Source organism: Heloderma suspectum, chromosome 5 (genome assembly GCF_057233095.1).
Source record: "Heloderma suspectum isolate Gila_16-S chromosome 5, 16-S_ref, whole genome shotgun sequence".
NCBI lineage: Eukaryota > Metazoa > Chordata > Lepidosauria > Squamata > Helodermatidae > Heloderma > Heloderma suspectum.
The window spans coordinates 85,462,855-85,490,148 of NC_139462.1; the positions used below are offsets into that span (position 1 = coordinate 85,462,855).

General features: G+C 41.5%; 1 protein-coding gene across 2 annotated transcripts in view; it reads left to right on the forward strand.

Annotated features, from left to right (window-relative positions):
- The window catches only part of TENM3 (teneurin transmembrane protein 3), a 445,596-nt gene extending 432,251 nt beyond the window's left edge, over positions 1-13,345 (forward strand). For both annotated transcript variants that reach the window (XM_084856497.1, XM_084856499.1), the window contains 4 exons: positions 1,782-2,078; positions 3,808-5,419; positions 7,961-8,091; positions 11,739-13,345. In XM_084856497.1, coding sequence (XP_084712623.1) covers positions 1,782-2,078; positions 3,808-5,419; positions 7,961-8,091; positions 11,739-12,494 — 2,796 coding nt within the window. In that variant the 3' untranslated portion in view covers positions 12,495-13,345. The remainder of the gene's footprint in view (positions 1-1,781; positions 2,079-3,807; positions 5,420-7,960; positions 8,092-11,738) is intronic.
- Positions 13,346-27,294: the final 13,949 nt, after the last annotated feature.

A 27,294-nucleotide genomic window follows, 5' to 3' on the forward strand; every position in this document is an offset into this window, starting at 1 on the left:
AATTTAAGATGGGTACTATGGTGGATATGTCATAAGCTTGCAGTGCTTGAAATGTGCATCTTTTCCTTTGGGTGATTTACTGAGAACAATTCAGATGAAAGGAAAGTGGAATGGCCCCTGGTGGTTATAATTAGATTTTAGAAGTGAGTTGACTGGAGGGGGTGGGGGTGGGAATCCTCATTCAGAGGTTGAAATTTGCATGTTCATCTATGTATTTCCAAATCTTGTTTGTGAGACTTATAGTCCTCCTCAATTAGCTTTGTTGGCTATTAATTAATATTACACAGTAAACAGGAACGTACCTCTGATGCACTTCTCTCTCTTTCACTGTTGCAGTGTTGTATTTACACTTGACTCATTAATCATTTTTGCCATAGAAATCAAATCTAAGACGTTCTTTCTTTTAAAAAAAATAGAGAATTATAATGCCTATTTTTGGAAGAAAAGGCTGGAAAGCACATGATTGTTTCTTTATCAAATGCGCTTGTTAGCACATGTTTTTACCATCCTTGTAAAACATACTGGGGCAGCGTGGGTGTAGGCAGAATAAGTCTGTAGAAATTCAGCAAGTATAGACATAATGTGTTCATACTGTCCACAGAAACAGATTTCTAGGTCGCACAAGTGCTCTGCAAGTTTGGAAAACCCTTTCTTAGGGAGGGGGGCATTCAAAACAGGGCTAATAGCAGGCCCTTTTTCAGAAACAGGACTAATCATCTATTTCTCAAAAGAGGAATGCGTTCCTGTTTTCTGAATGCTCCAAAAGTTGCCTTATTTTAGCAGGATTTGGAGGAGGGAGACACTGAGACCAAATCAAAGATCAAACACAAGGTGAATAGCTAAGCTAAGCAAATGTAATAAAATAAAAGTTATAGAAGAAGGTAAACCAAAAATATTGATCTTGTGAAAGATCGATCTTATAAGAACATTATATGAATGCCTATTCTCTCCATTGTGCCCAGCTGATCTTCATGAGATCATAAGAATATAAAAGCCTTACTGGATCATACCAAAGGTTTGTTTAGTCCAGCATCCTGTTACTCAAAGTGGCTAACAGGTGCCCATGCGAAGCCCATAAACAGGACACAAAGCAATAGTCTCTTCCCCTGTTATTTCTAGCAACTGATATTCAAAAGTATACTGTATTTAAGTATTTCTAGCAGCAAGCAATAAAGCACCAGAAATAATTCCATCAGACATTTCATATGTCATGTAATATGTACAATGCTGTATAATGTACTATATACCTTATAAAATAATCATTTTATAAAATAGTCATTGTTAACACTAAAAAAGCTACTTGTACTATGTAAATGATATTATATAGTCCTAATGATTAATCTGAAAATGTCATTTGTTATGTTCCATCATTATATTTGCTGGCCTTTTCTTTTGTTTTTCAGTATTGACCCTAACTGATAATTCTTCTATATTGTCCTAATAACCTCCATAAATCATACTTATTATTATACAAGTTATCAATGTATATGTTGTTGTATTTTATTAACATTTAACTAAATTCCAGGAGAATTAATTGAAAAGATTTTGAATAAATGCCAAGACATCTTTATTTAATGAAACCTTTTAGAATGACAATTAATCTAATGCCTGGCACTTATACCAAGAAGTTGCTAAATTAATTTACTGACAAAGGAAATCAATCATTGTAAATGGTATTTAAGTAATGCTGTTCAAACAATAGTTGATAGTATGAGAAAGTAATAAGCAGCTCATGGTCACACAACATGATTTATTTTGTCATCTTGTTTGTTTCATAAAAGGTTAATAGTAGGAACCTCCTTTCAGTTGACTTTGATCGGACCACAAAGACAGAGAAGATCTATGATGACCACCGTAAATTTCTGTTGAGGATTGCCTACGACACATCAGGACATCCAACTCTCTGGTTCCCAAGCAGCAAGCTTATGGCTGTCAATGTTACCTATTCATCTACAGGTCAAATTGGCAGTATCCAGCGAGGAACCACTAGTGAAAAAGTAGATTATGATGGACAGGGAAGGATTGTATCTAGAGTATTTGCAGATGGCAAAACATGGAGTTACACATACCTTGAAAAGGTAAAGTACTACATTGGGAATGGGTGTGTCCATATAGCAGTTAAATTGGTTGCTGCATTAAATGGACAAAAACCATGCATTGGTGCATGATGTTTGTAAATTGAGGCTGAAGGAAGTACTTCTTCACACAGCACATAGTTAAATTATAGAATTCACTTCCACAAGATGTAGTTGTGGCCACAAATTTGGATGGCTTTAAAAGAGGATTAGACAAATTCATGGAGGAGAAGGCTATCAGTAGCTACTAGTCCTGGTGGCTATATGCTTCTTCCAGTGTCAGAGGCCTTATGCCTATGTACACCAGTTGCTGGGGAACACCACCCTCCTATGGGCGGGAGGGTGCTGTTGCACTCATATCCTGCTTGTGGGTTTCCCACAGGCAGCTGGTTGGCCAATGTGTGAACACAGTGCTGGACGAGATGGACCTTTGGTCTGATCCAGCATGGACCTTCTTAGGTTCTGAACACTACAACTCAAAAATCACATCAAATTAAAAAAAAAAAGACACAACAGCAGCCTCTCCAGATGAAGTCTGAATTATGAAAGGAAATCTAAAAGACCTAGAGAATTAAAAGATTTTTTACCTGGCACCAAGGACAGCGGACTTGGTACCAAGAGGCAAAAGAGTTCCAAAGCCAGGCCACTATTACAGGAAAGGCTCTGTCTCCAGTCACAACCTGAATAGCCTCCTTAAAAAGTCTCTGGCAGCCTGATTCCACAGTGCTTTCCAAATGTGACAAGATAAGCTGTGCCAGACTTGCTATAAATCCTCACTGTCCCTCCCACACAACACTATGATTGTGCGTGCTGTGTAGCAGCTTTTCCTCAGCATTTGCGTAGAAGTGCCAGTAATGTTTGCTTCCTGGTACAGGATCATTTCCTGTTCCAAAAAAGAAGGGGATGAGGTCCCTTTATAGTAGCCCTGGGAACTCAATCCCATACTTCCAAGCATAGCACAGCATTGAGAAGAACATTAGATGGTATTATAAATGTCCTGTAAATCTTAAAAGAGGAGAACTTCATATGTTCAGTTTTATAGCATCAGTTGTCAGGTAATAAAACATCACATTTAGTTGCCTTTTATCATCTTTTAGCTTGACATCCTTTCATGGGGTAGGAGTAGGATTTGCCTTGGGTAAGAACAGCTAGTGACCCGTGATGACTGATACTGACAGTTTCATACATCTTCACATGAATAATGTAAACTAACAATGCCACTGATGCACGATACTGAAGCTTTGGTAGCTGATTAACTCTGCGAGGTTTTATGTAAATAACGAACCTATTGCTTTGCCCATCTGACAAATAGATGTAGAAGAGGAGGTTCAGGGATCTTCAGGCTAGTAAACTTCTCGCTAAATTATCTCTAATTACAGGAGTAAAATTGTCTCTTCCATATGTTGTTCCCTTCTTGAGTTATTGGCTTTAAGACAGCTTCACTTTTGCCAGTATTAAACATGACTTATCCAAATCCATTGACAATCTGCTGTTTGGCTGTGAGTGCTTGAGAAAAGAATGACTCAGTCACAACAAGTAGCACATTAGAAATCTGGAGCTACTAATTACAGAACCTCTTACAATTAAGTATCCAAATGAATTAGGCAGAGAATAATTACCAATATGTAAGGTCAAGGATAACTCAATTAAAATGATGATGATTTACCCAAACAGAATGCTGTTATCATACAGTGGTTTTGGCACTTGTTTAAACTCTATTTTCTTCTTTCAGTCTATGGTCCTCTTACTACATAGCCAACGGCAGTATATCTTTGAATATGACTTACTGGATCGACTTTCTGCAATAACCATGCCCAGTGTTGCTCGCCATACTATGCAGACTATCCGTTCCATTGGCTATTATCGGAACATCTACAACCCCCCCGAAAGCAACGCCTCTGTCATCATGGACTACAATGAGGAAGGGCAGCTGCTACAGACTGCTTTCTTGGGTACAAGTCGAAGAGTCCTATTCAAATACAGAAGGCAGACCAGGCTCTCCGAAATTCTGTATGATAGTACAAGAGTCAGTTTTACTTATGATGAGACAGCAGGAGTTCTGAAAACAGTAAACCTCCAGAGTGATGGTTTTATCTGCACCATTAGATACAGGCAAATTGGCCCATTGATTGACAGGCAGATTTTCCGCTTTAGTGAGGATGGAATGGTAAATGCCCGATTTGACTATAGCTATGACAATAGCTTCAGAGTGACTAGCATGCAAGGTGTTATCAATGAAACTCCATTGCCTATTGATCTTTACCAGTTTGATGACATCTCTGGAAAAGTGGAACAGTTTGGAAAATTTGGAGTTATATATTATGATATTAACCAGATAATTTCAACAGCCGTAATGACTTACACAAAACACTTCGATGCCCATGGCCGCATAAAGGAAATTCAGTATGAAATATTCAGATCACTTATGTATTGGATTACGATTCAGTATGATAACATGGGAAGAGTAACTAAAAGAGAAATTAAAATAGGGCCATTTGCTAACACAACCAAGTATGCTTATGAATATGATGTTGATGGCCAGCTACAAACAGTATACCTGAATGAGAAAATAATGTGGCGATACAACTATGACTTGAATGGCAATCTTCACTTGCTCAATCCAAGTAATAGTGCCCGTTTAACACCACTTCGGTATGATCTGAGAGACAGGATCACTCGACTAGGTGATGTTCAGTACCGGTTAGATGAAGATGGATTCTTGCGGCAGAGAGGCACAGAGATCTTTGAATACAGCTCAAAGGGCCTCCTCACCAGAGTTTATAGCAAAGGCAGTGGGTGGACAGTGATATACCGTTACGATGGACTTGGAAGACGAGTATCCAGTAAAACCAGCCTGGGACAGCACCTCCAGTTCTTTTATGCAGACCTCACATATCCAACAAGGATAACTCATGTATACAACCATTCAAGTTCTGAGATCACCTCTCTCTACTATGACTTGCAAGGACACCTATTTGCCATGGAGATCAGCAGTGGAGATGAGTTCTACATCGCCTCAGACAACACTGGCACACCGCTAGCTGTTTTTAGCAGCAATGGTCTTATGCTTAAGCAAATTCAGTACACAGCATATGGTGAAATCTATTTTGACTCCAACCTTGATTTCCAGTTGGTGATAGGATTCCATGGAGGCCTTTATGACCCTCTGACCAAACTAATTCATTTTGGCCAAAGAGATTATGACATATTAGCAGGCCGTTGGACTACACCTGACATTGAAATCTGGAAAAAAATAGGGAAGGATCCAGCTCCTTTTAATTTATACATGTTTAGAAATAACAATCCAGCCAGCAGAATCCATGATGTAAAAGATTATATCACAGGTAAATAAACATGTATTAATGATGTACACTTAACAGGCATTTCCATTTGATCACAATCTGTCTGTTTAGCAAACTGCATTGTACAGATCAGCTTGGATCTAACAGAGAGTATCTAATGGAGAGCAGTGTGCTGAATATGTGAGGGATATATGATAGTAAGGCAAATTAAAGTTTGTCATGCATATTCTAGTTTGTTCTACCTAAGTGAGGACAAAAACAAGCAGCAAAATATATTCCCAAATATGTATATAGAGAGCTGTTAATGAAGGCTGTCTGGGACATTGCTTCAGTAATAATGATGGACAAAGTGAACAGGTCTGCTCCATTTTCCAATCAATGGTGTCAGGGTGGCAAGTGTACATTAATAGGCATTAGGCTAGGAATGGTCAAAAATCCTCATGGTAGGCCCTGTACTTTGTCTCCAGAAAATCTTACAACTCTCTTATGGGATTCAGAAAAAAAGAATTACAGAAAGAAATATGCAATTTTGATGTTTCTTTGTCTGACTAGACAGTTACCATGGCAACAGTTTATAAACCTGTAAATATATTGAATATTATGGGTGGTATTATGCCAGATGGCAACTTTATCTCAACAGTTTGGTAGGGTTTGTTACTTGCGTGATTACACCTCAGATGATTATCTTTGAAAAGGGAAGCTTTCCAAGCCTTCGTCTACTAGTATGAAAAATAATGTGCTATCACTCCCACTTGCTGTTTATGATTGTGTGTTCATTTGTATATTAAATAGAAAATGGTGTTCCTTAACTCTCCCAGCTCCGCCGTATTTTCTGGTACCTTAATGGAGGGTCCTCAGACTAGTGAATTAATATAGAACTTAAACCTGCTTCCTTTGTTTTTTGGCCACAGTGCATTTTAATGCTTAAGCTGCCTTTTACTTTTCATGTGAAAAAATTTATCTGCTTTCTGTGCCCAATATCTGTTGGTTGATAAAAGTGTTTGTGGACACCATTTTATTCTCATGGTGGCTCCCACTCCCACAGGACAGGACTCAGGCCCATTGATAATTGAGCTGAAACATTAGTGACACTTGCTCTCTGTATCTAAGAACAGTGCCTCGCTTTTACATTAGGGAACCTACTTTGGCTATTCTTTGCATAATTTCTCTTCCTAGTTGTTATGCACCTATGTGACCCTATAGGGTGCTGCATAAGGGGAATGGAGGGAGCTGTGCCCCCTCCCCATTACTGTATGCTTTTCAGAAATAGTAGGGACAGGTCTTGTTATACCTCGAGAACTAGTTGGGTCTTTACCCTTGTATTCAGAACCATTCTTAATTTTGTGCTCTACAACAGAGGGCCAAAGTGATTCCAGATCGGGCTCTTAGAAGATATCTATCAGACTATGTTGAATCACAGGGAACTCCTTGCCTTAAACAATGTTGTTGGTGTTTTCTCCCCAGTAATCAAAATCGTCATCAAATCATGTTCCTGGTAGCATCTTGCAGGACAGTATTGGAATGTCTTCATGTCTTTCCTCGCTGTCTTGTGTTGCTTGCATGTGTATAAGACTATGTAGTTCTGAAGCAAAACAGTGTTTGCAAGACAGAATCCTTTATGCTTTCTTAGCTGAGGAGCAGGGAGATGGAATAGTATCTTTTCCATCTTGCACCAGTCCAGAGCAATGTACTAGGCTTATGTGATTATGAAGTGTGAGATTTTGGTCCCTCTTGTACATTTTCAAAGTTATTGACCTCATCTCATCATAGAGAAGTGACTGAGAAAAATGGCATTAGATTATTCTGGATTGTTAGATATGCATTGAAGAACCATCCTTGCCATACTTCGTTTTCTGGAAGGGGTGACTGTGCATAGAGAAATAGATGATCAGTTAAGAGGAAGACATATCTAGAGCCAGAAGTTCACTTTAATGATCATATCATCTAAGAATAACACCTGCAGATGCTGTAAAAATCAGCGAAGTTTAAAGACAAAGGCCCAGATCCACAGGTTCTCATGCACAGCAGGGGGCTGCATGTATTGCTGGGCTAGGCCCAGCCACCATATTTGAGGCTGTCAGCTTTGTCAATGCAGTCACATGTTGGAGGAAGGAGCAAGGAAGAAGGCTGGGATTTTGCCCATTACCACCTGAGGTGTCAAAACTGACAGTGCTGCTCTTTGATTTAGCTCTGCACACTCAGTCCCAGGCCAAGAACACAAATCCAAGTGTTCAGAGATCTTGCAGCAGGAGACAAACATGCAGCTTCCAACTCAGAAAGGAAGGTGCAGATCACCCTCACTAGCTCAGGATGATAACGGACTCTCATTCCTGTTGCCATTCTGTAAAAATAAGAATACTTAGAGCATAAACTACAACCATACCATACCATACCATGTTTTTTCATCATCAAGTATATTCAATTATGGCTGAACGGACTATCCAGTCCCATTGATAATAAAATATTATAATATATAAAATATTAATATATAAAATATTAATAAAACGTGTGCAGCATTACATTCAATAAACAGGGAGGGAAATTGAATATTTTTCACTTTCTCTTTTTATGATTGCTTTGTAGATGTTAACAGCTGGCTGGTGACATTTGGTTTCCACCTGCACAATGCCATCCCAGGATTCCCTGTGCCAAAATTCGATTTAACAGAGCCTTCCTATGAGCTTGTGAAGAGTCAGCAGTGGGATGATGTACCGGTAAGGAAAAGGGAAAATTATAATGAAACTATAACAGAACTAAATAAAGAACACCTTTCTGTTCTAGCACCATAATCCTCAGTGACGTGCATGGCATAAAAAAAAAACCTAGAATGTACATTGTAAAGATGTGTCTTGGTATTTTTTTTCTCCAAACGATATTCATAGACTAGATGCTAATTTTGCTCTTTTTTTAGTGCATTTACAAAAGCTTAGATCTGAATTTTAATCTATCTTGGTTTGCTTTCCCTAATGCAGGCTAAAAATGGGAGTGGGGAGAGAACTAATCAATAAATAATAGTACTTTGAAACCCTTTTTTAGAATTGCAACTTTCCCCATGGAAACTATGGAGACTGGATTTATAGCAGCACCCTGCCTCAAGGCAGAAAGTGAACACTGTAATAAAAAATAGACTGTGAAATAAACAGAAGAACAGGTGATATAAATTATGCATGCCAAGCACCAGTACAATTTTACTTCTCTTTAATATTAACCATGTTTTATATGTGAAGATAAAATATTGAATGTGAAATTACCTCAGGTAAAACCCATTACATTACACAGAGCCAAAACTCTTAGGTGCTTATGAAATTACTTGGTAAAAAAAATTACTGCAGACTAGAAATATGTAGCGGGTTTAAATGACAGACAAAAATGAATGGAATGTAAAATAGAAAAGTCATATCTGCTATTTAGGAAAGTAGTGATTATAAATCTTAACTCTTCAGAGATCAAAAGGCCATGTGCCATCAAGTTTTCAGATACTGGCAAGGACTGAGAAACTCTAAACAGTTGTTAGCCCATAATGATTATTCCAAAGGATCTCTGTAACCTATCTAGCTGTTAAAAGAAAGAGTCAGGATGTTTTCACATGTTACACAGGTCAAGAAGCCACTGCATATGCCAGTTTCCCAAGCTGTATTCCAATAGCAGAAACCATATTCACCCCCTGACTTAAAAAATACATCAGTGTGAACTTTCCCCTCCTCTGCATACATTTCGTTGCATAGGCTGTATACGTATTGGAGGGGAAGGATCATGCTGCTTCCTCCCCACTCCCCAAAATGGATATTAATGCAGTAATGTGAAAAGCTCTCCTAAGTGATGCACTTCTTGTTATCAGGATGTACTTCATAGTGTTACTGCATAAAGTGCTGGTCCCCAAGGTGCATTGAAGAAAATACCTTTCATTTTACAAACAAGTTGCAATCTTTAGCTTTATTTATTGGCTAAAATATGTTTGTGCCACTTTCCTAAATTTCCACTAAATCAGGGGTGGTCAGAAAATAGACTACCAGATGTTTTGGGCTTCAACTCCCAGAAGTGCCTGCCAGCATGGCCAATGGTCAAGAATGCTGGGAGTTGGAGGCCAAAACATCTGGAGAGCTACCTTTTTCCCACCCCTGCACTAAATTATATTCAGACGCCGCAAGTCCCATTGAGTTACTCCCAAGTAAGTGGGTATAGGATTGCAGCTTATGCCTGCCAGTCCGAAAGCCAACAAAAAGTGCTGTGTCTTGCAGCCTCTTCTATAAAAACAACTAAAGATGTAGAACTCAACACTGTGGCGAGGAAGACTGTTCCATAGCCTTGGGACAACCACTGTAAAAGCCACAGTTCTCACTTCCGTAGAAGAAGCCTGGCATGGAGGCTAATATAGGGAGATTACTGTTTTATCCACTGGAGTAGGTTAGGCTGAGAGATACTGACTTGCCCAACACCACTAGTAAATTTCATAGCTGCACAAAAATGCAAACCTTGTTCTCCCATAGCAAAATTCATCACAGGCCCTTGTGCCATAATGGGTCCCCTCCTGCCAGGCCAGTGAAGTTCAAAGAAGATTGCAGGGGGACATGGGCAGCACACCCTGTATGAAGAAAGCATAAACAAAGACAGCAGAAGTGAGCTGTCTATGGCTTCAGAAGATGTATATTCAGAGAAAAATATTTCCCTGTGGTATGACAGGTGGGCTGCTTTTTCCAGTATAGAGATAATTTTCATATAAGAAAAATGTCATATGGGAAATGTACTTGACTTCGCAGGTCTAGACTTCATGTGACTGCAGCAAATCTAAGTTTTTAAATGTGGGTCTGCCCCATTCAACTGTAAAGTGGAAAGGGGCAATTGAAAGAGCCATGCAGGCATGGGGATTGCTGGATTCTCCCTCCCTTTCTCCTGATCGCTCTTACTCTTTTAGTCCATCCCTCCAAACTAGGCCGAAATCCATTTGTTGCCTTTATTTTTTAACTTTATTTTAAAACAGAATAAGATTTAATGCAGAAACTGCCTGCCTACCGGCATACATTATGTATATGTCTGCTGCCATTACATGTAGTTTGGGCCTTTCTTCCTATCCTGTTAGTCCTGCAATTTTGTGCAGGCTGCTGATGAGCCCTCCAAAGAGCTGCAGTGAGCTCGAGGAAGCTTCCCTCGCCACTGAGTTGTATCACTCAGCCAGAGGGCTCCTGGGGAGGCTCACAGGGACACCGGAAGCTGCCTCGTACTGAGTCAGACCATCAGACCATCGAGCCCAGCATTGTTGACACTGGCTGGCAGCGGCGGCTCTCCAGGGTTTCCGGCCGGGGTTTTTCCAGCCCTGTCTGGACATGCTGGGGATTGAACCTGTGATCTCCAGCGTCCTTTCATCTTGCTTGAATGCCTATTTCAGTGGGAGATGAAGTGACAGGAACTGTTTTTAGAACAAAACTAATATATAGTTGCTGCCCCCTTGGACAGCAACTAAGAACCTTTTCAGAGGCCATCCACATAATTATGATTGCCAGCTACCCAGTGAAAGCTTGGTTGTATGAAATATCTGTCGTAACTTAGCTGTTAGGGATAGAGTTTAGTGACTGGGGGTCAATGGAGGTGTTTTATCAAGTGATCAGCTCATTATTTAATAGCTGCTCATGTATATATCCTGGCCCCTGGAAAGGAAGCATTATACTTAGGTTAAATGTTCAGGTTAAATGACAACAAGCCTATAATAAGATTATCACCTTCCATCTTGTATTCCATGACTGGATAATATTAGATTATAGGAGAAAATAATCCCTGATAGCTGATCCCTAATAACAGTTCCAGTGCAGTTATTACATGACCTCTCAGACAATTTTTTTAATGTCTCTAGGAAAGATTTGAACTGTACAAGCATAGTAGGTCTAAATAGGATGTCCTCATTTTAGCTTCTTGTCTACCTCTGTAGTCTTTAGCGAGCCAGTCAACTTACTGCCTCCATTGCATCATCGGGAAAATGTTTATGATTCTGCTTTGCACAACTGTTTTTATGATGTATTCATTAACATATGAAATACCTGTGTAAATACTAATTAAACATAATGATCCTCCATGTACAACCTCTCACATTTTCTTTGGAGCGATTTAGTGCAAGGGTTTATTATTAATCATCATCATAATTTTTCTTGTATTCTCAAAGAGACAAAAATGAGAAAAACATTGGAACGTTATCAAACAAAATAGCAGTTGTAACAGTGGAATCCAGTATGTGGATTCAATTAACTCTTTGGCAGTGTCAGTTGTGGCATATCCTATTGTCAGCTCCAGGCACCACGCCAATAAACGCATGACTGTTGGAATCTAAGGACTACAGATGGTTTGTAAAACTTCTGTCTGTTCTTGTTTTCAGCCAATTTCTGGAGTGCAACAACAAGTGGCAAGGCAAGCAAAGGCTTTCCTGTCCCTAGGAAAGATGGCAGAAGTCCAGATCAGCAAGCGCAGACCTGGCGGCGAGAAATCATGGTTGTGGTTTGCAACTGTGAAGTCTCTGATTGGAAAAGGGGTTATGCTGGCTGTCAATCAAGGCAAAGTGCAGACTAATGTGCTCAACATTGCAAATGAGGATTGTATCAAAGTGGCAGCTGTTCTGAACAACGCATACTACCTGGAAAACTTACATTTCACTGTCGAAGGGAAGGACACACACTATTTCATCAAGACCACCTCACCAGAGAGTGACCTGGGCACACTGAGACTGACAAGTGGCCGGAAGGCCCTGGAAAACGGCATCAATGTTACTGTTTCCCAATCCACCACTGTAGTGAATGGCAGGACTCGTAGGTTTGCTGATGTTGACATGCAGTATGGGGCGCTGGCTCTTCATGTCCGCTACGGCATGACTCTCGATGAGGAGAAGGCACGGATATTAGAGCAGGCGAGGCAAAGGGCCCTTTCCAATGCCTGGGCCAGAGAACAACAAAGAGTGAGAGATGGAGAGGAAGGTGCGAGGTTGTGGACAGAAGGGGAAAAGAGGCAACTACTTAGTGCTGGCAAAGTCCAAGGATATGATGGGTACTATGTACTCTCCGTGGAGCAATACCCCGAATTAGCAGACAGCGCTAACAATATACAGTTCCTGAGGCAAAGTGAGATTGGAAAGAGGTAACACCCTGGTGGAGCCTGGGCTGCCAAAGAGACTGACTCTGTGCCAGTGTCTTCTAAGAAGGAGACCAAATTGTTTTGCTGCATTACTACTTGAGCCTAAATGTACACCTTTGCTCAGATTTTTCTGTAGCACAATCCGAATAGACTCTACAGCAAGAAGAGAGCCTTCCAGAAGAATGATATTGCTAAAAAGAAAAACTGGTTTTTTTTCCTGAATGACCTTAAAGGTGATCTGCTTTAAAGAATATGTTTACATATGCATATCGCTGCACTCAAGTTGGACTGAAAGTATTAAAAGAAAGACCTGAAGGGTTTGCAACAGGCTGCCTATTCCTTTGAGGCACTGTCTTTAACTAAGAAACAGATCCGTACAGTGTTTCCAAATATTACTAAATTGTTGACCTTTGCTTACAAGAAATAGTCTCTTTCTTCTCCTCCTCCTCCTCCTCCTCTCTCTTGCTCTCTTCCTCTCTCTGCATAGGATGTGATATATATCTCTGTTCATTTTAAAATGTGGGGCAAAAATTCTTGTTTATGGACACCCCAGTGGCTTTAAACTGTGCTGCTTTCTAAAAGGACATTGGCACAAGCAATTTATGCTACAATGGGAATTTAATAATGGATTTTACAATGATAACGGGGTTTGCCTTGGGGGAAAATGGCAAGTGGAATCCTTGTCACAGAGAAGCAAAGGAAACCTTGATTTTTTTTGTAAATTATGTGAGACAAGTTGTTTATGGATTTTTATATGAATTACAATTTACTGTACATCAAATATTAGTCTCAGAGGAGTTAATTTATGTAAAGTGTTTAAAAAAGGTTTATACTTAAAATAAAATGATAAAAATGTGCAGTGTGTGAATTTTTTTAAAGGAATTGCACCTTTTGTTATGTTGTAGCTGTACAGTATAAAGAGTTATATTGTAGAGATATAACAGTGTATAACTAATGGACAAAAGTGTTAATATTTTTGTATTAGCTTTAAAAAATGGCGCATTTTTCTCTTTTGATCACTCCTGTGAAAGGACGGAGCGGCCCTAAATTCGTAGGTAATCAGGCTGCAGCTCCTGTCCCTTTCTCTGCCTTTGCTTGGCCCTTCAGCCAGAAATGGTTTCATCACTGGTCACTGCTAGGAGGGAGAGTCACTTATTATGACAGAAGTCTTTTGTAGGCCAGGCTTGCATTGTCCTCTCCCAGCCCTAAAGGTGTATTTATTCATTTTGCAGCTCTATAATGCATTTTTTGAATGTGGGATGTGAAGCTGTGTTATGTGATGAAAGGAATAATCCTATACATATTTATTCAGAAGTGAATCCCATTGTGTTCTACTGGGCTTACTCTCTAGTGCGTGAGTTTAGAATTGCAGCCTCAGGTGCTCAGCAAATGTGCATAAAGGACAAGACAGTGGAGCTCTCGCCCCCATAGTTACATCATCTTAGGAGCAGGGCTTCTGCCTTTGTCTTCTCTGTGAAAGAGATGTTGTCAGTGTTTCACTGGAAGAAAGCAGAAACCTAGCAGCTTGTAACATGGGTAGACAGATGAATGATTAAACAAATACCCTAGCCTTTAAGCCTCTTATCCACCAAAAAGAGCCACTACTTGGAACTTGGAAAGGGGAAATTGAGAGTTTCTGCTTAGTACCTAATCCACATCAGAAGGCTGCCATACAGTTTGGTAAGACTTGCCCCTAAGACCAGTCCAATCAAATGTGTTAGGAGTTGAGATGTGCAGACAACAGAGCTTAACTCGGGTCATAGCGTAGCCCTTTCAAATCAGGTTTCTGTACTGGGTCTCTGCTATGAAACATCTGAAGTGACAATAAAAGGAGATGCTTCTGAACGTGTTCCAAGTGCATCTCTTTCACTGCTGAATAACCACCTTCTGCTGTCCCACATGGGGGAGGGGGGGATGACAGAAGTTTCCATGCCAAAGGGTAGGACTTTTCTAGCAGGCTTGACACCCCCCCACACACACCTCATTTTTTTAACAAATCAACCACTGAGAGGCAACTGTGTCTCATGTCTGATAACTGTTTTCAGAGGGATCTACAGCATACCATGCCTGCAATCTCTCAACATTCATTCCATTTCAGTACTACAGAATGCACTCACTCTTCCAACATTCTGAGATTCTCAGCTTCCTGTTTTTTCAAAAATCTACCCCTCAGACATACGACGATAACATAAAAAAAAAAAATAGCACCCACATGTGCAATGCATGCTCAGGCTTCATGTGCCAGGAAATCCACACTAAAGCATTTCTTGATTCCTCTCATCATTTTTTATAAATATACTAGTTCTAAAGAGCTCACTACTTGCAATTGGAATGGATCATGCCATGCATGATTAAAAATGCATTCTTTTTTTTTTTTTTGCATCATTTGTAAGTGGGGAGGGAAAAGACAAAAGGGTACAGCATTAATTTAGGGATGTTCCTTCCCACATCCCTCAGTATTTTTGAGTGAAAGCCCTTGCACCTATGTGCCGTTTTCAGCAGCAAAACGTTTTAAAATATTGATTATGTTGGAAAATATGGGTACTTTTCGTTGTGCTGTACTCAATCCTCAGAATGGTAATAAATGGCAGGTGAATGTGTCTTAAACAGGGAGCAATGTGGATAGAATAAAAATAGTTTTCTAACTGCTTTCTGCACTGAGATTCTATAGTATTATAGGTGTTCTCAACTGCACAGTGGGAGTCTTGTCAAACAGGCTGTGAGTAGGTCAAGCAAGTTACTGAAGCCACATTATCAGTGCTATTGCTATCAGTGTCCCCCTTGGGTAGAACCTATGGAACTGCTAACAGTTATAACAAGAGCTGTTATTTTATTACATTTAGAAGTGCAAATAAATGGTTAGGTTGTTTTTATTTTTCAACCATCAAGCAGGCCAAATTTAGAAACTAGGACTCACGAAAACCACTGATGAGTGCCATTGTTTTCCATCTTATCTTAAATATGGGAAATACAAAAGGAGTTTACAGTTCTATTAGACAGGGTTTCAACAGCACTGTATCAGAGCGCTGCAAATGCTATTTGTGGAATTAGGCTCATACTCGAAAATGTAGTGGAATGTTATTCTGTTGAAATCGTACAAAAATGTCCTATGTATAACATGTCAGAATGGAACTAAAAAGCTTCTACTGGATGTGTCCTTGCTTATTCTCCAAGATTTTGGCACCGGTAATCCCCAAACTAAAGTATCCCTTGATGCTCAAGTTAAATGATGCTCAAGTTAAATTTGGCAGCCTTGTTAGTAGATACATAATAAGCCCTTTTCATACTAACCCCTCCCCCTGCCACCTTCTGATATGGACATGCTCTTACTTGAGGCGGTGACTATGGGGAATATGTAAACAAAATATCTTTTTATAAACAAAACATGAAAAATTGTATTAAAATAATTAGCCTACACAAAAAAGGAGATTGAGTATTTTAGGCAAAGCCAGTCAAAATGCTTTCATGCTATTTTGAAATGTAAATTTTGTCTGATTTGTATTGTTCTTTTAATTTGCCTTCCTAACTTTATATGTGTCCTGAATTTTTCCACAACTTGATGACTATAGATTGCATCTAGGCTTTCCAATAAAAGCCAAGCCAATGTGTCTGTGTTTAGATTTGTTTTCTTAACTATGTGTGTCAGACATTATAACTGTGTTATTGCTTTTCTGTTTCTACTGTAGATGCAAAGTGATCTGGTTGTACTAGTATTGATTCATTTTCTACACAATTGGGAGTTGTTTCCCGCCCCCTCTGCCCAGTGGCTCAGACTGCTAGCTCAGCAAGGCAAATTACTCCACGGGATCTCCAGTGGCCTACTTTCCAGAAACATTAACTACACCTCACATAGTTAAGCATCACAAAGTTAAGACAAGAAGAACATGCAGACCTGTTCCCTCTCATGTTAAAAATAACAGGACTTAATTAAAGCAGCCGATTAGCGGTAACCAGTTTGGCACTGATAGTTATTCACATCCTGGAAAGCTTTCAATCCACATTTATACCATCTCACTGAAAAATGCAGCCTTCAAAACACTGTGTTTGTGTGTGTGTGTGTATGACAACAGCATGTTTTGATGTTAGTTAGAACAGGCAGACTTCATCACACTTGCTTTATAGTGACAACTGCAACTTGATAACATACAGCACAAATCAGGTCACTATGTAGCTAAGTGTGACCTATTTTTTAAAAAATCGCTGGTTACAGGGCTTGGTATTTTTACAGTGAGATTTTCCATTTTACAAAGAAAAGACTACTGCTCCTGTAATTATTCATAGGTTTTTATAGAGTAATGAATGAATGCTTTAATAATACTTCACACTTACATAGTGCTCCAGAGTGTTCAACGCACTTCGCGTACATTATCTTGTAATTCTTGTAACAAACTAGCAAGGTAGGTCTCTATTATTATCTCACATTGCAGATAGGGGAAAGGGGAACACTGAGAGAAATGCGTAAGGTCACCAAGTGAGTTCATGGCAGAGACCAGACTGGATCCAGGAACTTCCTGATTTGTAGCACAATCCGCTATAATGCTACACCAGATCACAGCAAATTCACAAATCAAAATAGCAGTGTATTTCTAACATTTGTTTTCGAAATTATGTTTTTGAGAACTAAAAGATGATCACAAATGCAGTTAATAGCAAAGTTCCCTTCCCCCCAAACCCACCCATTAAAGCATCATGTATGAAACATTCATGAACCTTACTTAGGTACCTGTGGATCACAAAATCTGTATTTTGGCATGAGGATAGCAAAGAATGCAGATCAGTAATTATTTTCATCAGCAAGGCAATCTTCCTGATCTTAACACGCTTGTGCTACTCCTTCCCTCCCCAATTAATTCTTGTTGTTCAGTAGTTAAGTCGTGTCCGACTCTTCGTGACCCCATGGGCCATAGCACGCCAGGCCTTCCTGTCCTCCACTCTCTCCCAGAGTGTGCTCAAGCTCATATTCATTGCATCGGTGATGCTGTCCAGCCATCTCATCCTCTGCCGTCCCCTTCTCCTTTCGCCTTCAGTCTTTCCCAGCATCAGGGTCTTTTCCAGAGAGTTTTCTCTTCGCATTAGGTGGCCAAAATATTTGAGCGTCAGCTTCAGTATCTGTCCTTCCAATGAGCACTCAGGGTTGATTTCCTTTAGGATGGACTGATTTGACCTCTTTGCCAGGGGACTTGTAAGAGTCTTCTCCAGCACCACAGTTCGAAAGAATCGATTCTTCAGCGCTCAGCCTTCCTTATAGTCCAGCTCTCACAGCCATACATTACTACTGGGAAAACCGTAGCTTTGATTAGACAGAACTCTGTCGGCAAGGTGATGTCGCTGCTTCTTACTATGCTGTCTAGGTTTGCCATAGCTTTCCTCCCAAGGAGCAAGCATCTTTTAATTTCATGGCTACAGTCACCGTCTGCGGTGATCTTGGAGCCCAAGAAAATAAAATCTGTCATTGCTTCCATTTCTTCCCCTTCTATATGCCAGGAAGTGATCGGGCCAGATGCCATGATCTTAGTTTTCTTCATGTTGAGTTTCAGACCAGCTTTTGCACTCTCCACTTTCACCCTCAACAAGAGGCTCTTGAGATCCTCTTCGCTTTCTGCCATTAGGGTGGTATCATCTGCGTATCTGAGGTCATTGATAATTCTCCCGGCAATCTTAATTCTGACCTGTGATTCATCCAACCCGGCGTTTCTCATGATGTACTCTGCATATAAGTTAAATAAGCAGGGCAACAGTATACAGCCTTGTCATACTCCTTTCCCAATTTGGAACCAATCAGTTGTTCCATGTCCGCTTCTTACTATTGCTTCTTGATCCTCGTACAGTTTTCTCAGGAGACAGGTAAGGTGGTCTGGTACCCCCATCTCTTTCAGAATTTGCCACAGTTTGTTGTGATCCACACAATCAAAGGCTTTAGCGTAGTCAATTAAGCAGAAATAGACAGTTTTCTGGAATTCTCTTGCTTTCTCCATGATCCAGCGAAGGTTGGCAATTTCATCTCTAGTTCCTCTGCCTCTTTGAAACCCAGCTTGTACTTCCAGTAGTTCTCGGTTCACATACTGCTGAAGCCTAGCTTGTAGGATTTTGAGCATAACCTTGCTGGCATGTGAAATGAGCGCAATTGTACGGTAGTTTGAGCACTCTTTGGCATTTCCCTTCTTTGGAATTGGAATGTAAACTGGCCTATTCCAGTCTTGTGGCCAATGCTGAGTGTTCCAAATTAGTTGGCATATTGAGTGCAGCACTTTAACAGCATCATCTTTTAGGATTTTAAATAGCTCAGCTGGAATACTGTCATCTCCGCCAGCTTTGTTGTTACTAATGCTTCCTAAGGCCCACTTGATTTCACTCTCTAGGATGTCCGGCTCAAGTTCAGTGACCGCACTATCATAGCTATCAGGGACATTCAGATCTTTCCTGTACAGTTCTTCTGTGTATTCTTTCCACCTCTTCTTAATCTTATTTGCTTCTGTTAGTTCCCTGCCTTCTTTGTCCTTTTTCATGCCCGTCTTTGCACAAAACATTCCCTTGATATCTCCAATTTTCTTGAAAAGATCTCTAGTCTTTCCCATTCTATTGTTTTCCTCGATTTCTTTGCATTGTTCATTTAAGAAGGCCTTCTTGTCTCTCCTTGCTATTCTCTGGAACTCTGCATTCAGTTGGATATATCTTCCCCTTTCTCCCTTGCTTTTCGCTTCCCTTCTTTTCTCAGCTACTTGTCAAGCCTCATCAGACAGCCACTTGGCTTTCTTGCATTTCTTTTTCTTTGGGATGGATTGAGTTGCTGCCTCCTGAACGATGTTACGGACCTCTGTCCATAGTTCCTCAGGCACTCTGTCTATCAGGTCTAATCCCTTAAATCTATTCCTCACCTCCACTGTATATTCATCAGGGATATGATTTAGGTCATACCTGAATGGTTTAGTGGTTTTCCCTACATTCTTCACTTTAAGCCGAAATTTTGCAAGAAGCAGCTCATGATCTGAGCCACAGTCAGCTCCAGGTCTTGTTTTTACTGACTGTATAGAGCTTCTCCATCTTTGGCTACGAAGTACATAATCAATCTGAATTCGATATTGACCATCTGGTGATGTCCATGTGTAGAGTTGCCTCTTATGCTGTTGGAAAAGCGTGTTTCCTACAATTAGCGTGTTCTCTTGGCAAAACTCTATTAGCCTTTGTCCTGCTTCATTTTGTACACCAAGGCTATGCTTGCCTGTTATCCTGGTGATTTCTTGACTTCCTACTTTAGCATTCCAATCCCCTATGATGAAAAGGACATCTTTTTTTGGTGTTAGTTCTAGAAGGTGTTGTAGGTCTTCACAGAACCGATCAACCTCAGCTTCTTCGGCATCAGTGGTTGGGGCATAGACTTGAATTACTGTGATGTTGAATGGCTTGCCTTGGATTCGTACTGAGATCATTGTATCGTTTTTGAGATTGTACCCCAGTACTGCTTTTTCCACCCTTTTGTTGACTATGAGTGCTACTCCATTTCTTCTAAGGGATTCTTGCCCACAGTAGTACATATAATGGTCACCTGAATTAAATTTGCCCATGCTTGTCTGTTTTAGTTCGCTGGTTCCCAAGATGTCGATGTTCAATCTTGCCATCTCATGTTTGACCACCTCCAGCTTACCTTGATTCATTGATCTGGCATTCCAGGTTGCTAAACAATATTGTTCTTTACAGCATCGGATTTTCTTTTCACCACCAGACACATCCACAGCTGAGCGTCCTTTCGGCTTTGGCCCAGCCGCTTCACTCTTTCTGGCACTACTTGGAAATACCCTCTGCTCTTCCCCAGTAGTATATTGGACACCTTCCGACCTGAGGGGCTCATCTTCCGGCGTCATCTCTTTTAGCCTTGTGATACGTTCCATGGGGTTTTCTTGGCAAGAATACTGGAGTGGGTTGCCATTTCCTTCTCCAGTGGACCACATTTTGTCAGAACTCTCTGCCATGACCTGTCCGTCTTGGGTGGCCCTGCACGGCATAGCTTATGGCTTCACTGAGTTACGCAAGCCCCTTCGCCACGAGCCATTGGGCTAGGATAGTGCTATAGGCTAAGTCATAATGTTCTTGACACTGATATAAGAACACAATACAAGCTTGTGCTTGAACCCAGTTCCAGCTTCAGGATAGCAGCAGCATTTGGGGCTCGAAATACAGAGGAATATCTGACAATGTATTACACGGATTTCTCTGAAGAAAATACTAAACAGTTTGGGGTGACTATCAAAACCAAAACAAGTTATGCAATGGATCATTTTTAGGCTGTTGGATCATTTCATTTGACAAGATCGCAGTGGAGCCAGAGCCAGATGAATTTAACACACGGTGAAGTGTTATGAATGCAGCACCAAAAATCCAGCTTATAATTCAACGTACATACTGAAGAGCTGTGCCTTAGAGGTAGGTTGAGTTGGGAGCCTACAGTGATGCAGCCACACTGATTAGTTCATCACCTGTCAAACTGCCTACAGCCCTTGTCAAGGTCTCATTAGATACTGAAGAAGACAGAAGCCACCAATTTTCTCTTCTTCTTTTAAGGAACTTTAAAACCATGCTTGTAACTATAAAAAGCAAAAGCAGCTGCACAGGGGCCAACCCAGATGAGGAAGGGGGTTAACCCTTCCACGCATCCCTGCGCGCACACACACACACACACACTCACGCCCAAAGGGCAGAAACAGGAATCACCCCCAAAGCAGGAAAATGGTACAGAGGACAAGTTTTTTGTGTTTTCTTTTTAAGCATGCTGTGGTCCTGATCTAGATTGGGACCACTGCAGCTGCTTTTGCTAAGAAGAAAAGAGTTGTAAACAAGCTTTTAAAAGCGCATGGTTAATAGAACATGTAGTTTGGCTCTAAAACTACTGTTAGATTGACTCTGCTAAGCTGCAGAATGGGCTCAAAGCAGCCTGGTGTACAGGTTCTTTCATCTGACAAATTATTCCAGCTAGGGAATTGAGACTGTGACACCCCACCTTTGCTCTGAGTTAGGAACAATAATCAGCGCTATTAGCTATATTTTGCCTCTGAAGCAATGGCATGGGCTCAGCTTAATATACCTCAACAAGCTGCATTAGACCACCCATGTTCTAACAATCCTTAAACTGTGTTAAAAATTATTTTGGCATTGCAAGTTCTTGCTGTTTGATCACAACACTCAAGACTCTCTTTTCTGTCTTATGGTTCAGTGTGCTGGCACCCTGACAAATAAGCATTGCTTTTAAATGTAAATGTCTAGCCAACAGAAGGAAACTTAAAAATGTGCCTCTTGTGTAATCTATAGGGCTCAAAATGGGAGGCCAGTTAGATCTTAGCAGTGGGGGAGGGGGGGAGCCTATAATTGTTACGGTGGTTCTTATTGTTCAAAGTCTTCTGTCTTTTAAATACTTGCACTTTAAACTGTTCAGGAGGCAAAAAACTAACGAGAAGATTTGCATAACTGTACATGCAGTAGTGTTTGCATTTATGAAGGTATGTGAATACATTTTATAGAGCACAATATTATTGTTAGCTTACAACATGTAGACTGCATATATAAATCTGCCAGAAACGACATACAGTGGTTAATGTTGCCAGCAAAAGGACAAATTACATTTTTCATCGCACAGTATTTCAATATCACTTTCATACAAAATGTTGTTTTTCCACCACATCAGTCAGAAAACACCCAACTGTATCCAGCACCGAGAGGTAACCTGAAGAACTAGACTGTGCCTTGAATGTTAAGGGATGCAACAGTAGAGCGGGCCGCTGCTTTGCTTGCTGCTCATTCCTCCTTCAGGTTTCTAGTTTATGCTGTGATGGGGGGAGAGGCAGGAATGGGTAGAAGGTGCAGCAGCTGCACAATCCCACAGAGCATCATAACATTAAAGGCAATGTCCCGTTCTCTCTGTAACAACTGGGCCAGGGATACCAGGGACTAGTATCTTAGGGACTAGAATCTTAGGCTGTGCATAGGCAATAACTTCTATAAAGTAACAGCACTGGCTTTTTTCTCTTCCCCCACCTTCCTGCCACTGTGACACCACCCCAATCCAACAATGGCAACACGAAAACCAAAACAAATAACAGAAGTAGCTGCAGGGGAAAGTCCTTTTACCTGAATTCCAGCTGCTTTTCTAGTCCCACACAAATCAGTGGAATGAGGAAATGGATTCGACCAGATGAAGAGCAGCTTCTTGTCTAGCCAATTTCACCACTATGGGAAACCTGTATAAAGAAAGGTCTTGGAGGAAAGCAGCAATACGCCACTTGAAGGAGAATGGATTTTTAACAACCAAAAATAAGGCTCAGAACACGTTCTTGAAGTGGCAGCACACTAGAACACAGGAGAAGGCAGCTGGCCCCTTTTCAAACAGGCGATCTGCTAAACAGTGTGCACATGTCCAAGTGATACATGCCTATGTCTGGCTCTTCATCAGCAGTACCATCAGGAAACCTAGTGCAGTTCCCTTTTTAATTTGTAAAGGATGTGTCTGTTCATAGTGCGTCTGTACACATCCTTTTCCATACTTTAAAAAGACCAAAAATGAAAACTGCTCTCAGCCTGGGGAAGGGGAGATACCCTGCTACCAGTGACGTCATTGTGACTATCCAACAGGTGTGTGCAGCAGCTGTATAGACATTTCTTGAGCTGCTATTGCTGCTTATTTCCCAGATACAAAAGCTGCAGGAGCTGTTTGGACAAAAATCACGGCAAGACACACACAAACATGGATGTGTGCATTTGGGGCAACGGCACCTCTACAATACTGCCTTAGAGATTCTGAAAAAATGACTGTCTGCTTGTTACACAGCCTTAAAGGGGCATTTTTTAAAAAGGAAAAAGGTAGGTAGGTAGGACAGGGGTCTCCAAACTAGTGCCCACGGTGCCCATAAGGCCAGGCTGTGGTGCCCACCACGCTATTTTTAGCTCTGCAAGTGAATGGAGTGATTCTTCCATTCACTTGTACAGAGGGAAAAAGTTCTCCTTGCCAAAAATTGGCTGGAGGGTGAGAGAGAAGTCCACTCGCCCCTTCCCCAAGGACCCTTAGGACAACAGGATCCTTGGTGGGTGGTGGACCTTGCCCCCTCCAGACAATTTTTGGCAGGGGGGCTTTTTCTCACCACATGCAAAAAAAATGCAGAAATCATTCCACTCACTTACATGGGGATGGGGAGAGAGAAGAGGAATCATAGAATCATAGAATAGTAGGGTTGGAAGGGGCCTACAAGGCCATCGAGTCCAACCCCCTGCTCAATGCAGGAATCCGAGTCAGAGCATCCCTGACAAATGGCTGTCCAGCCTCGTCTTGAAGGCCTCCGGTGTGGGAGAGCCCACCACCTCCCCAGGTAATTGGTTCCATTGTCGTGTTGCTCTTACAGTCAGGACGTTTTTCCTGATGTTCAGCCGGAATCTGGCTTTCTGTCACTTGAGCCCATTATTCCGTGTCCTGCACTCTGGGATGATCAAGAAGAGATCCTGGCCTTCTTCTCTGTGACAACTTTTCAAGTACTTGAAGAGTGCTATCATATCTCCCCTCAGTCTTCTCTTCTCAAGGCTAAACATGCCCAGTTCTTTCAGTCTCTCTTCACAGGGCTTTCTTTCCAGTCCCCTGATCTACTTTGTTGCCCTCCTCTGAACCCTCTCCAGTTTGTCTGCATCCTTCTTCAAGTGTGGTTCCCAGAACTGGACACAGTACTCCAGATGAGGCCTAACCAGTGCTGAGTAGAGAGGAACTAGTGCTTTCCAGGATTTGGAAGCTATGCTTCTATTAATGCAGCCCAAAATAGCATTTGCCTTTTTTGCAGCCACATCACATTGTTGGCTCATATTCAGCTTGTGATCGACAACAATTCCAAGATCCTTCTCGCTTGTAGTGTTGTTGAGCCACGTATGCCCCATCTTGTAACTGTGCATTTGGTTTCTTTTTCCTAGGTGCAGAACTTGGCATTTATCCCTATTAAATGTAATTCTGTTGTTTTCTGCCCAGCGCTCCAGTCTATCCAGATCACTCTGAATTTTGTTTCTGTCTTCCAAAGTATTAGCTATCCCGCCCAATTTTGTGTCATCTGCAAATTTGATCAGCATTCCCTCCACCTCCTTGTCCAAGTCATTAATAAGAATGTTGAAGAGCACTGGGCCCAGGACTGAGCCCTGCGGTACCCCACTCGTTACCTCTCCCCAGCTTGAGAAGGTCCCATTGATAAGCACTCTTTGAGTCCGATTCTGCAGCCAACTGTGGATCCACCGGATCGTTGTTTCATCTAGCCCACTTTGAGCTAGTTTGCTCATCAGGATATCATGGGGCACTTTGTCGAAAGCTTTGCTGAAGTCGAGGTATATGATGTCTACAGCATTCCCACAGTCTACAAGGGAGGTTACTCGATCAAAAAATGAGATCAGATTTGTCTGGCAGGACTTGTTTTTGACAAATCCATGTTGGCTTCGAGTAATCACGGCATTGTTGTCAAGGTGCTTCCAGATGGATTCCTTTATCATCTGCTCCAGAATTTCCCCAGGGATTGATGTCCGACTGACTGGTCTGTAGTTCCCAGGTTCCTCCTTTTTACCCTTTTTGAAGATAGGGACAACGTTAGCCCTCCTCCAGTCATCTGGCACTTCTCCAGTCCTCCATGATTTCTCAAAGAGAATAGACAGCGGTTCTGAGAGTTCTTCTGCCAGTTCCTTTATTACTCTAGGATGCAGTTCATCTGGCCCTGGAGATTTGAACTCATCCAAAGTAATTAGGTGTTCCTTGACCATATGCCTATCGATCTCAAGCTGCAATCCTGCCCCTTCAGCCTGTACTTCGCCTTTGCCAGGGGGGTCATAGACCCTCTTTTGGGAGAAGACTGAGCCAAAGTAGGAATTGAGTACCTCTGCCTTTTCTTTGTCATCTGTTATCGTTTTGCCATCCTTATTTAATAGCTGAACCACCATTTCTTTCCTCTGCCTTTTACTATGCACGTAGCTGAAGAAAGCCTTTTTGTTGTTTTTAGCATTCCTTGCCAACCTCAGCTCATTCTCAGCTTTAGCCTTCCTGACGCCATCCCTGCAATTCTGTGCTATCTGCCTGTACTCTTCCTTTGTTACTTGGCCTTCTTTCCACTTCCTATATGTGTCCTTTTTTGTTTTCAGGTCATCCCTAAGCTTTTTGTGAAGCCACATTGGCTTCTTCTGTTGTCTTCCACCTTTTCTTCTTGTTGGAATTGTTTGTGATTGTGCCTTGAGAATTTCCTTTTTTAAAAGCTCCCACCCATCTTGGACTGCTTTTCTCGTTAGCATTGCTTGCCATGGGACCTTACTGATCATTGTTCTGAGTTTATTAAAATCAGCTTTCCTAAAATCCAGGGTACGCGTTTGACTACACTCAGCTTTTGCTTCCCTTAGAACCAAGAACTCAAGTACAACATGGTCGCTTTCCCCCAGAGTTCCTGTAACTGCTACTTTATCCACCAAGTCATCTCTGTTGGTTAGGATCAAGTCAAGGATAGCCGATCCTCTAGTTCCTTCCTCTACTTTCTGTAGGAGGAAGTTATCCGCCACACAAGTCAGGAATTTCCTGGAGGGGCCATGTTTTGCAGAATTTGTCTCTCAACAAATATCGGGGAAATTGAAGTCCCCCATTACTACTACATCATGCTTCCTTAAAACACTGGCTATTTGCTTTTCAAAAGTTTCATCCTTGTCTTCTCCTTGATTGGGTGGCTGGTAGTAGACTCCGACCACCAGGTTCCTTTTATTCTTTGTTCCATTTATTTCAACCCAGATGCTCTCGATGGGGCTACCAAGCTCCTCCTCCTGTATTTCTGTGCAGAGATATGTATTTTTCACATACAGTGCAACCCCACCTCCCTTTCTGTTCCTCCTGTTCTTTTTGAACAAGTTATATCCTTCAATTGCTGTATTCCAGTCATGAGAGTCATCCCACCAAGTCTCAGTTATACCTATCAGGTCATAATTTCCCTCTTGTATTAAGAGTTCAAGTTCGTTCTGTTTGTTTCCCATACTCTGGGCATTAGTATATAGACATCGAAGACCATGTGCTTCATAGTCTGGCTTTCTTCCTACATGTGTCTGAAGACTATTATTGGGCGCTATCAGAGTTGTTCTCTCCGTTGCAGTGCATGCACCTACGTCCATTGTTACCCCCAACATTACATCTCCCTTCCCCGTAGGATTCAGTTTAAAGCCCTTCTGATGAAGTTCTTCATGCTGTGGCCAAACACATTCTTCCCATCCTTTGTGAGGTGCAACCCGTCCCTAGCCAACAGCCCATCTTCCAGGAAGTATAGCCCGTGGTCCCAGAATCCAAATCTCTCTCGTCGGCACCACCTTCGTAGCCAGTCATTCACCCGGAGTATTTTTCGTTCCCTTTCTATCCCTCTTCTAACTACTGGAAGGATGGATGAGAAAACTATCTGGGCCCCAACGTTCTTGAGTTTCCTTCACAAAGCTTCAAAGTCTGATGTGCCGAAGAGACAGATGGGGGTGGCGGGGAGAAAGAAAGGAAGGAAGGAAGGAAGGAAGGAAGGAAGGAAGGAAGGAAGACCAGAGAAAAAGGAAGGGGGAGGGAGAAAGGGGAACCAGAGAGAGAGAGAGAGAGAGAGAGAGAATGAGCCAAGAGCAAAGAGAGGAAGGAAAGAAGGAAGGAAGGAAGGAAGGAAGGAAGGAAGGAAGGAAGGAAGGAAGGAAGGAAGGAAGGTCAGCCTGGGAGACAGAAGAGGGGGAGGGAAGAAGGAAAGAAAGAGCGAGAGAAAGGGGGAAGAAAAGGGGAACCAGAGAGAGAGAGAGCAGGAGCCAAAGAA